The 12,329-nt window shown below is 36.2% G+C and overlaps 2 protein-coding genes and 1 long non-coding RNA gene across 6 annotated transcripts; 2 read left to right on the forward strand and 1 right to left on the reverse strand.

Annotated features, from left to right (window-relative positions):
• The first annotated feature begins 222 nt into the window (after positions 1-222).
• Positions 223-6,828, forward strand: tmem106a (transmembrane protein 106A). Of its 3 annotated transcripts, none has more exons than XM_051913605.1 (8): positions 223-406; positions 1,661-1,832; positions 1,956-2,019; positions 2,143-2,296; positions 2,397-2,537; positions 2,727-2,770; positions 2,946-2,999; positions 5,641-6,828. In XM_051913605.1, exons 2-8 carry the CDS (start codon positions 1,709-1,711, stop codon positions 5,753-5,755), a joined length of 696 nt encoding a protein of 231 aa, XP_051769565.1. In that variant the 5' UTR covers positions 223-406; positions 1,661-1,708; the 3' UTR covers positions 5,756-6,828. The 3 variants fall into 3 exon arrangements, with proteins under 3 accessions (XP_051769565.1, XP_051769564.1, XP_051769566.1); XM_051913604.1 differs by having other exon boundaries at positions 239-406; positions 1,705-1,832; XM_051913606.1 differs by having other exon boundaries at positions 246-406; positions 1,607-1,832.
• LOC127523190 (uncharacterized) lies at positions 5,952-8,337 on the reverse strand. Of its 2 annotated transcripts, none has more exons than XR_007932829.1 (3): positions 7,404-8,337; positions 6,915-6,998; positions 5,952-6,796 (listed from the first exon to the last, which is right to left on the reverse strand). It is a non-coding gene; the product is annotated as an uncharacterized LOC127523190 (long non-coding RNA). The 2 variants fall into 2 exon arrangements; XR_007932828.1 differs by having other exon boundaries at positions 6,906-6,998.
• A 155-nt stretch (positions 8,338-8,492) lies between these two features.
• arl4d (ADP-ribosylation factor-like 4D) lies at positions 8,493-10,759 on the forward strand. Its single transcript, XM_051913608.1, has 2 exons — positions 8,493-8,686; positions 9,400-10,759. The coding sequence occupies exon 2, from the start codon at positions 9,527-9,529 to the stop codon at positions 10,127-10,129; it is 603 nt and encodes a 200-aa protein (XP_051769568.1). The 5' UTR covers positions 8,493-8,686; positions 9,400-9,526; the 3' UTR covers positions 10,130-10,759.
• Positions 10,760-12,329: the final 1,570 nt, after the last annotated feature.

A 12,329-nucleotide genomic window follows, 5' to 3' on the forward strand; every position in this document is an offset into this window, starting at 1 on the left:
TATTCAGTTCCGTACTACCCTTTTTTAAATCCCTTTCAAAATTTCACTTCTCTTTTAATAAATTTTTACATTTTATTTTTCTTTGTAAATCTCTAAGAAGTCTTGACACTAATTCCAAAATAATAATAATCCCAATATACATTATATATGAAATGTCACTACAAAATGCTGTAGTCTCAACCGCAGTTTATAAACACGCAGTTTCGATTATGACCACCAGATGGCGTGGTCACAGCTGTGAAGGACCAAAATAGGGAAGTAGCTGTGCAGTGCGAACTCGAAAGTTCATTCGCGAGTCTTGAAGGAAAGTGGCATGTGGTGTCTACAATAATTTACGAAACGAATGACATTAATCTACGGGGAAAGAGTAAATCCAGATATCAGACAATGCTCAGATGAATTCACGGTAAGTGGAAAAGTGCTGTTTGAAGATTTGTCATAAATGCATTTAGTAATGTTATGATGACACGACAAGATGTAGGAAGGAAACTGATATATATTTATTTAGTCTTTTGACTTAATCTTGCCACTGAGGTCGTCTGTGTACTTGTATCTTTCTCAAAATGTTGTCAACCTTACACATTAGTGCTGTGTTCAGAAACGTATAAAAGTTGCCTACCTAGGCACGTTCGGACTCGGAGTCAAATGCAGTCCAGGCATAATAAGGCAGACTGTTTTGCATTAAGATAGCTAACTCTAAATATCGTTCAACATTTCATTGCATTTACCTCACAAAACGTTGCAGCTGGAAACGGTTGCCATAAATTTGGTTTCTTTTTCCTAAACTCGAAAGTTGTCAGTGATCACCAACATCCGAAACAATCGCAATAGATACTGTTTGTAACGTAATTTAGGTTGTGAACTATTGCTTTGCACTCTTCCATGCCACTTTATTTCCTTTAATTCAAAGTAAATTATGTAAATTGAAAGAATATTGACTTGTATAAATATTAAAGTATATGAAAATTATGTATAAATCTACAAATGGTTCCTCAAAGGTCACGTGAACTGTGCCGTTTAAAGGGATAGTTCACCCAAAAAAGAAAATTCTGTCATCATTTACTCGCCCTCAGGTTGTTCCAAACCCGTATAAATTTCTTTGTTCTGTTGAACACAAAAGAAGATATTTTGAAAAATGTGGGAAACTGAACAGTTCTGGGGCACCATTGACTTCCATAGTAATTTTTTTTTCCTACTATAGAAGTCAATGGTGCCCCAAAGCAGCCTGGTTACAAACTTTCTTCAAAATCTCTTCTTTTGTGTTCAGCAGAACAAAGAAATTAATACAGGTTTAGAACAACCTGATGGTGAGTAAATGATGACAGAATTTTCTTTTTTGGGTGAACTATCCTTTTAAGGTCTTTAATCAAATTATGGAACTTTGTTCCATAATGATCTTTGACATCTTTTGCAGTTTTATTGTTGTGGAGCTTTATTGCTCTTTTGGGGATATTTTACTGTTTTACAGCGAGACCTAAAGTGGTTGTTTTGGAGACAGTTTGGATTGTTACTGTAATGTATAACTAGAACAATATAACGTGTCACCCTAACCTAAAGTTAAAATTGAAACAATTATTTGAGTATGTTTGTTGATTTTTCTCATCAGTGATGTACCTACATACCAACAGACAAACCTTAGTGAAGCTCTCTTATTGTTTAGGGTGGAGGTCTTTAGTTTTGACCTGATATTTTCTGGAAATACAGCATTATGTCCCCGAATAAAAATGGGGAGAAACGGAGGCTTTCCAGATGGTTGGACTATGGCAGTATAAATGGGGAAGGACAATCAGATCCATGCCCTACCTGCCAGGGCACAGGACGCATACCGAGAGGCAGGTTTCAGTGTTTTTACTTATTTTCCTATCATTCGGTTACAAATAAAGTTTCTTTGGCAGTTTTGGCTCTTAAACACACTCTTGTTCTGTCCGTCTTATCTTGACCCTTGACTTCACCAGGTCAGGAGAATCAACTCGTGGCAGTCATTCCTTGCAGTGACCAAAGACTAAAGCCTCACCACACGTCAGTATCACTATGACACGCAGCCTGTAGTTCTGCTATTTTCTCTTTTCGGTGGTTAATAACATGTGCTTTATCATGTTAATATTCTCAAATGTATTTACAACATTAGTTAATGTCCCACAGGAAACTGTATGTGTGTATATCAGTGGTGATTTGCCTCCTGATCTGCTCGCTGATCCTGTTTTTCCTCTTCCCACGGAGTATGGATATGTCACCTGTGGAACTACAGTCATCTATGGTCTATTTCACACCAGATACAGTTAAAATGGTGGTCATGGTAGGTGATCTGACACATAAATGACAGTCTAAGATTTGACTGTTGTATTGCAATTTTTTATAAAGCTTATAATCCTATGTCTGTATTATCCATTCTTCAGCATGAAATGAACCTCACCAACCAAAACTTTGTCAGTATCACAGCTGATAATCTTAGTGTGCAAGCATTGATTTTCGAGACTGTGGTTGGCAATACCAAACACCCCAGTGTCACCATACTTCCTCCTCGATCACAGAAAACGGTAAAATCTTTTATTATTCAAGCGAATTATGTAAAGAATTCTTCAAATTTAAAATGTTCTCAGATGCATTATACAAGGCATTGGAAACCTGGGAAGAAAATGATGAATAATAATAATTAAAAAAAAGCTTTCTTGAAAGCCTCCATTGATCCTGATAGGGATTTCATTCATCTTTCTTTCATCTTTCAGATTAAAGTTTTAGCCGACATTGTTATTAAAGACACGGGCCTTAAGTAAGTAATGATTTAATCAATATATAAACCTCATTTAAGGTCTTTTAATCATAATGTATTGTTTCCCACTATAATCTCAGTGTAAATTACATCATGTTTATGACAGTGTATATGACAATTTTCAAATACACAAAATATATCTAGAAATGCTTTCTAATGTCCGTTCCTTTTACAGTAATTACTGCAAGTCAAGTGCCATTCGGATTCACACCTTATTCTTGCATTTGCAGTAAGTATAAATTTTTAAGCAAGTATGCATTTCTCTTAGCATACTATTTGACTGAATCAGTGAACGATGGTTGCCAGCGTTGGTTGATGTTTTGAAGGCTGTGATTTGGAGGGTTGAATAAATATTTGAATTCATGTCTGGTATACCTTGTAAATGTATAACATTCTAAAATCTATTCACTGTAAATACAACAAATGACAAATGTATTTTAGTCCACATGTAATGTTAAATCATGTTCGAGACAAGCAGCAGTCAGCAAATGGCAATAACTAAGTCACTTAGTCCATTTATTTTATGAGGGTCAATCCATCTCTTTAGTCGGAGTCCAGATGGGAACCTGAAATTTTCCTCTATGGAAAATAGTCCTCTATGGTAGCGTTCTGCTTAGAAAATGTTGAGTTTAAGTTCTCAAGCAGGGGGCTGGGGACCACTAGGGGGCCTTAGCAAACTTCTAAAGGGAACTTGGACATTTATGAGGCCCCCTATCTGCTGTTTTAGACCTGACAAGCACAAGCTATTATATGTGTATCTTGTAATGTATTATAGAGATCAAGTTTTATTTCAAGGAGTTCAGAACATCCTGAACTATAAACATAAACATCCGTGTTGTAAGCCATAACACAAATGATTGCTGTGGTTAAACCAAGTAAAATAAAAAAATAAATAAAATTGGTCAAGCCACAGGCATATCACCCTGTAGCCCAAGACTGGTTGCCCACTGAAGCCAAGCAGGGTTGAGCTTGGTTAGTAGCTGGATGGGAGACCTCTTGGGATAAGCAGGTTGCTGCTGGAAGAGGTGTCATGAGTTCTGTGTGGGTAATAGCACCCTAGTATAGTGATGAGGACACTATACTGTAACAATCACCGTCATTCGGAAGAGATGTCAAAACAAGGTTCTGACTCTCTGTGGTCATTAAGGCACTTCTTGTAAAGAGTAAGGGTGAAACCCTGAGGCCAGTTGTTCTAAAGTAATCTGATCAGATTTCGGCTATCGGATTGGATCAAATCCTGAAAATGGGTTGTTCAAAAGAAAAAAAGGATTCTGAAATCAGATTAGATCACAAAATCCAATCTTGGTTTTGTTCTGGATAAAATCGTCAGTTTGTTTTGGTCAAAACATTTTAGTAAGATTGGGATGCCTTTGATCCAAAAAAAAAAAAAATCTATTATACTGATCCCATCAGAAGGGTGGATTTCAGGAACAAAAATGTAATAAAACTTTAAAACTGGTCAAAAAATACAACATTTTTATCATGTAATATAAATACACACATTTTTTATTTTGCTCTTGATTAGTTTAACTGTTCAAGTAATAAATTAGAAGTAGACATTAGGCTAAATATTTAGCCTTTTGGTAAGATGTAAAGTAAAAAAAAGATTTTGGTGCCATAAAATAATCCACAAACAGCTGTAAATATCAAACAAAAATATTATATTTAATTCAGAGTCTTTTTTTTTTTTTTTAATCACTGTTTGTAAACTACATTGGCACAATCATAAGAGATGAACCTAAAGTTCTTTGGGCGCGAACGCAAAGTTTCTCGGGTGAACGCTATGCTGAACTGAATTGAAATGTGTTTTTTTTCCCATCTCATATTCTTTCTATCACCATGTCCCTTTAGGGGCTCGTAGAGCACTAGCAATCCAGATTTGGTAATCTGAAAAAGTGTGTATCTGGATCAGGGTGATCCAATCCAATTTTACCTGATCCTGGATAGCAAAATATGGGATTTCCAAATTCAGATCATTCTGATCCAGATTAAACTTTTTGAACAACTGGCCCCTGGTGTCCTGGCCAAATTCTGGCCTAATAATCCTCATCCTTTGAATTGGCTCGATCACTCTCTCTCCTCTCCACCTACAGCTGGTGTGTGGTGAGTGCACTGGCGCCGTTGTTCTGTGGCTGCCGTCGTATCATCCAAGTGGATGCTGCACACTGGTGGTGGTTGAGGAGAGACCACTCATATAATTGAGCACTTTGGGTGTACAGTAGTACATAAGTAAAACGCTATATAAATGTCTCATTCATTCAAAATTGGTCAAGCAACCGGTGACCCATGAATGACTTTTCACAAACTCAACTTTATTTTTTTTTTGCTGACTCTCAGTGATGTGAACTTTGTAGACTTTGGTCTATATTAAAATCTTATAGGTTATAAAGTGCATGACCAAAAAAAAAAACACCCATAGTAAAATATACACATTACCGTTCAAACGTTTAGGGTCAGCTTTTGCTTTTGAACAAGTCTCTTATGTTCAACAAGACTGCATTTATTTTATTATAAATACAGCAAAACAGTAATATTGTGATACATTGTACAATGTAAAATAACTATTTTCTATTTTATTATATTGTAAAATGTAATTTATTCCTATGAAGGCAAAGCTGAAATTTAGCAGCCATTACTCCAGTCTTCAGTCACATTGTCCTTCAGAAATCATTTCAAAAATGCTGATTTTGTGCTCATATTACATTTATTATTATTATATAATATTGCGCTGCTTAATATTTTTGAAGAAATTAAATCTCAGTCATTGTTCATTTCTTAAACTATGCATGCCACGTGTCAATTTTTGGTTATATAAATTCAGTTCAATTCATATTTAGTAATTCATGTACAATTCCTTGTGTTCTCTACAGATTGAATATCAAAGTCTCCTACCTGTCCCATTCAGAGGAGATGTCTACAGATGCCTATGAGTACATTGACTGTGGAGTGAATTCCACTATGCCTCATCACTTCCCTCTGCTTTGAGACTAAACCATTGCCAATCTATGGCCACGAATGCTGATGATATACAAATCTAAGTAGGCTGCTTTAAACAGGATTATCATTTTATGCTGTAGTTTACTACAGTCCATTTAAATGGGTTTTGATTATAATGACAGTAACATATGATACAATACAGACATCACTGGAATAATGAATATGTGTTGCTAACTTAGACCACTTTTCTTGCTCATTGATTTATTAGTGTTTACATAATATAAACATGTTTTAAAATTTGCACAACACGAATTTGCACATTAAATTGTAATTTTATTTGTTGTAAATTCTTGAGCAAATTATGCATCTAATCAGAATTGTTAAACACCTAGTTCTGTTTTAATTAGCATTATGAAAGAAGAATAAAGTCTGGTCTCCTATAAAATACACCTTAATATGTGGAGTTGATACTGTCCAGAAGTCTGGCCTTCATCTTCACCATTGCTGGGAATACTGCAAGGACTGAAACAAATCATGCACACATCTTATGTTGATGCTGCTATTTTCTGGATCATTTCCACCTTATAAATTCTTTAAATAATCACTGTGAAATTATACACATACAAGGGCTGGACAAAATAAAATGGTTCTAAAGCCAAATTGTCTTTATGTAAAGGTAAAAAATATAAATAGATAATATCTAACCACAGGATCTGTTGAATCTGACTGCTACATTATATCGGAACAGGATAAACAAGTTTGCAGTACTCACCGTGTATCTTTTCATCTTGGCATGACACTTGCAACTGCATTGCTCATCAACCTCTGAAGAAAACAAATATGTTTACACTGACTGCATTAAGATTCCATGTATCGTATGTCGTAGTTAATTTTGTATTTTGATCATTCAAATTCAGTCACCTCTAAAGCAGTGACTTTTTGTTCTTAATGGCATGCAAACAATGGAGAATTGTTGAGTGTACTTATGTTTGATCTGTTATTATGAGCTGCTTTACCTAGAGACCCTGCAGGTTTACAGGGTGTCATATGTGCCTCAGAATGCTCTTTCTTTTTACCTTGCTTATCTTCCTTAAAAAAGAAATAAAATCCCATATTATTTAGATGTATTATTTAACTTATTTATATTTAAAAAAAAGGGTAATATAAGTGTCCAAAGGTATACTGTTAACATGGGAACCTGCTTAACCGAGGCAGATAATCTGCGATCCAGCACTTGTTGACGGCGGCGGGCCTCCCAGTGCATTGCTGACATGTTACACCACAAGCTGGCCTGTAACGTGAGACCGTTTCCTGATTAATGAAATTCAAACCCACATGCTGAGATGTTTCCTTTGTCATGACACGCTCATAAAGAAATAAACACTGAACTGATTTCTTAGCTGCTCATAAATGTTGACACAACAGGACAAAGCTGAGTTAGCAGTGAACGCAATAAGGTAAACAAAAATAAAATATTCATAATGTGACAAGTCGTTGCCGTTTTACATTTGTAGCGTATTTAGTCCTGTGCCATTCATCCTGTGCCAGCCCGATACCGTTACATCACAAGTGTCTATTATAGGCAGAGCAAAAACATGCAATAATATGTTCTAGATTAAGACAAACTACAATAAACAATGTTAATTCTAAAAACTGGCAAGAAAAACAGATTTGCAGAGCAGTAGACACAATTTACCAAGTTCTGTTGTTCTGCAGATATGTCCAATCCACACCGGACAACACTACGTCCTTTTTGGACGGCTTGTTGGTTTCCTAGCAACGTTCAGCAGCAATCGCTTTCAACGTGCTGACGCCACACGTAGCCTACGATTGTAGCGCGTTATGTCAATTAATTGTTTATTAAGTACTATTAGAAAATAAAAACGCACTTAAAATTTGCAGAGTTGACTGAAAAGATCTATTATAGACATTTTGCTTTTTAGATCACAGCCTTTTACAGTGTTTAATTATTTTATGAAAAAATACTAGTAATTTATAGTAAATACTATAGTGTTTTTGAACCATACTATAGTAAATTGTATATGTTATAGTATTTACAACACTTTGTTAATGAATGCTACAGCATACTATAGTGAACTGATAAACTGTAATAAATACTGTAGTTTACGTTAGTTTTTACTGCAGTAAACTGTGTATTGTAGTATAATATACCCTATAGTTGTAGAAAACTTAGTACAGTATTGGGTAATTTGTTTATATTAGGCTACTATAGTTGTTATATTATCACAGCGACTATAGAATTACCACAACAAATTAATTCAAGTAGCCTACTTTAATATAGTATGGCTCAAAAACAGTATAGTATTTACTATTAATTACTATTAAGTATTTTTTTCTTGTGGGTTGAAGTTATGGTACCCTGGCTTAGTTATTAAATATTTTAAACAAAACACTAACTTTTTTAATGTAGCCTATATTTCGTTGCTATGTAAATCTATAAAAACGTGATTTTAGGGTTTTGTAGATGTAGGCCTACTTTCTAAGCAGCTCTTGCTGGTTACTACATTCTGTTCGCTAGCGTATTGTGATAAATTATATCGAATAACCTTTTTCTTAGATATCATTTAGGGGGAACCCTCCATAATTCGCACTCAGGCACAGCAAAAATAAGATACAAGATCTACTACTTGGTAGTTTCGATGCCTCAGGCTCGCCACAGAGAGGTGCTGTTTGGGTAGAAAACAAATACAACTTGACATTCGATACAAGACGCAGAACAATCAAACGCTAGAGGGAGTCGCGAGGGAGGAATGAGGGGTTCACGTGACGTCACATGCGGGGATTGTTGTTCTGGATCTTGCGAGCTCGGCTCCACTTTCATCTCTGAGGTCACTGGTATCGGAGAGAAGGGAGACTCTGGAAAATGATCATTGTTTTGAGTCGCTCGGAGAACTGGTCGACTATGTTTTTAAAGTGAGAAATGGAAAAGCTGCCTATTACAAGATAGACACCTATTAGGTAAGTGTAGTAAATTTTGACAAAGATTAAACAGCTTCGTTTTACAAGCGAGGTTTTCGTTCTCGCTACACTGCGGATTTCGGTCTCAAGTATCTGCTGAATTTGCTCGAAAGAGATGTTTTTGATTTTATGTTGTAGTCTGTAACCTTTTTAATGATTTTTAAAGTTGTTTCGAATAGGATTTTACTATTTTAAACTTTAAATGACCCAGCTTTCGTACATTTGGCAGTAGTTGTAATCTTACTTAGACGTTGGCATAGCCTACCCATAATTTCCATTTAAACTATATGCGTAAATGTAATAATAAATCACAGTTGTTTGCAGGAAATTATAATAGCTTTTTTTTTTTAAGAAATCTATTTCTGTTTAGACTTAAGAGGATTAGGTCCGGCAAGCATTGAGAGCAACCTCTAGACAGCTCAATCTTTACCTACAATTAACTTATTTGTTACTAAAGAGTCTTACAGTGAGTTATTGTGAATATAAAACCAAAGCCTTTTTGGTAATTTAATTTAAAGATTTTTTTTTTTTTTTTTTTTGTATATAACCAAATACTTTTTTATTACTTTAACATTTTATTTAGTAACTCCTAAAACATTGCAGCCGGTTTACTCTTTGTATTTTATTTGCTTTTGCTTGAAGGCAAATCTGGTGAAGTTGTAAATAACTTCCATATCGGTGATGATAATCAGCTTTTGTTTTTCTTTAATTAGGTTCCACACGGTGCCGGTGATCTTACAGCACTTCTGTCTGCCTGCAGTACCTTTGAAGTAGGGGCAAATGCCAAACACTTAGACGAATCTGTTTCTCCTTACAAGAGGGTGAGAAAACCAAGTTGCCATGGGAAACCAGCTGACAGAGATTGCCCCCAACACACCGTTCCTGCCTAACTTCCAGTCCCTCCACGTTGTGGTCATTGGTTTGGACTCTGCGGGCAAAACCTCGCTTCTCTACAGACTGAAGCTGAAGGAATTTGTTGAAACTATCCCGACCAAGGGATTTAACACTGAGAAGATTAAAGTTCCGGTCGGAAATGGCCGTGCCATTACATTTCAGGTGTGGGACGTGGGTGGTCAGGAGAAGCTCCGACCTTTGTGGAAGTCCTACACGCGGCGCACAGACGGCATGGTCTTTGTGGTGGACTCCACGGAGGCGGAACGCATGGAGGAGGCTAAGGTGGAGTTGCACAAGATTACTCGTACGTCAGAAAACCAAGGAGTACCAGTGCTGGTGTTAGCTAACAAACAGGACCTTCCAGTCGCACTGCCTGTTTGTGACGTGGAGAAGGTTTTGGCTGTACACGAACTGAGTGCCTCCACCCTACACCACGTGCAAGGGTGCAGTGCAGTCGACGGGCAGGGGTTGCAGCTCGGTTTGGAAAAACTGTATGACATGATCCTCAAACGAAAGAAAATGGTTAAGCACGGCAAGAAAAAAAGATGAGCTGACTGTGACAGCCTCGGTGGACCCTGAGTTGTTGTCATAGGATTTTTGCGAATCCCTGAATGAAGAAAATGCTCCAGATGGCCCAGTGGCCAGGAGAAAACAGATTTGACCTTTATGTGTCACACAGTATTGAACTGCTTTCTTCCATGCCGAGTTATTGCTGTGCAGCTCCCTTTTGTAATGAAGGAATATGTGATAGCATTGATAGGCTGTAGTATCAGCAGAATTTAAGCCTACGTCCTTGCCTTTTTTCTTTCTTTTTTTCCAAGCAAGAAAGAGACTGAATCATTGCTTAGCTAAATATTGATTTTCACCAGACTTCAGGCATCCTTTTTTCACATACGTTGAGTTGATTGCCAGTGCCGATATAATAAAAGGCCATATACATGTTCACGCTATGTTAGTTGTGAAACTGTAGTCCAAAGCGAATCACTGAGATTCACTATTCACAGATCTACATTTTAGTTGGAATACCTGTTTGTTTTTACATGCTGTAAATAGTTTTTGTAATGCTGTAGAATTAATAAATTATAGACGACTTTGACACAGTCAGTGCTTCAGAAGCCATATCTTTTATTCCTGAGGCTGTACAGTCTTTGCTGAAATAAATGATAATCTTTATTATAATTTATTATTAAAACATGTATTATTTATCAGATAGATAGATGGATAGATAGCCTGCTAGGTTTTAATTCACTGTGATGAAACAGAAAACAGCCCGTATTAAAGTATTAATAGAGCAGGCGCTCATGATGATGTCATCAGTGTTCAGGGAGAGCGTCCCACAGGAAATGCATTGATGCTGAAAGAACATTGTTTGATGTAACCTTGATGTTATAGCCTAATTCGGAAACGGGCGGAAGCAACATTATATCACATTTGCTGACACATTATACAAGATAACAATTTATTAAACAGCCAAAGTAAGATATATGTGGGATATAGAGAGATAGGCAAATGGAAAGTGATGCAAAATGCTGCAGCGCTTTAAATGTAAATCTACTCTAATTTTGAGGTTTGAAGTGTTTTAAGAGGGCAAATGGTTTTTAGATGTCCCGACCCCCATCATTGCACAGACAGACAAATCTATTTACTTTGCTATCAACTTCCTAGTAAAGCAGCTGCTTTGCTCTGATTGGATTAATTGGTGCTCTGGGTTTATGGTGAGGAGACTGAAACGGGGATGATTTATAAGATCAGTGAATGTGGTAATGTAATAAGACTTCTGGGCCTGTGGCAGGATGATATGTAACTTGCCATTTTGATAATTTGTTTAGGATTAAAATATTTGTTATACTATATAACTTGTGTGTTTTTGAAAACAATATATGTGTTAATTAAAGTTAGTGTTATATTTCAGTATACTGTAAAAAAGAATTGTTGGTTTAACTTAAAGTAAGTTACCTGGTTGCCTTAAAATTGAGTTCATTGAAATTAAAAATTTGAGTTAATACAATAAAGGCGATTGATTTAATCAACAGAAACTTAAAATATTATGTTATCTGAAACACATTAATTATTGAAGTTGATTTGACAAAAGAAAAAATGTGATAAATCATGAAAATATTTTAATAGTACCTATTTTTTCAAACAATGGACAAAAATAGACTGAAATTCAACCATCAATATCCAATATGCATCTGCTGTGCTGAAAGGGACACCACCAAGGTAAATGTTAAAGATTTTATTGATCTCCGTGGTCTACACCCTGCCTCCACCCCACCTCAGAAAACAGATGCTTGTCAAGGTTTCTGATCCACGACCTCTGGTTGTCAATACATCATGAGTATCACACGGGTGGAGCTCTGAAGACGAGGACAAATGTCGTAAGAGACCTGATTTCAGTGGCATTCCACTTAACTGGTTCTCTCGATGTTATCTTAAGAATGAGGCAAGTCATCCTGCTGAGCTGGTTAATTAAGAATTGGCATTGTCCTCTTAAGTTTAAGACAAACAGTAATCCTCTCTGTCAAGCCAGATTTTCTTATGTAAATCTTTGTCTAAATATTTTACTACAATGAAGTGGATTTGAGTCTTGTAAAAAAAACAAAAAAAAAAACTTAGAAGCTGTCCTTAAAAAGCGTCTGAAAAGTGTTATGTAACAAAGAGCTGTTCCAAACCATTCTAAATTGTTTATGTCCCCTCAGGCCAGCCATGCATGATGTCACATTGAGATGTGCGATCATTGATAATGCAC

The sequence above is a fragment of the Ctenopharyngodon idella genome, chromosome 12, assembly GCF_019924925.1.
Source record: "Ctenopharyngodon idella isolate HZGC_01 chromosome 12, HZGC01, whole genome shotgun sequence".
NCBI classification, from domain to species: Eukaryota; Metazoa; Chordata; class Actinopteri; order Cypriniformes; family Xenocyprididae; genus Ctenopharyngodon; species Ctenopharyngodon idella.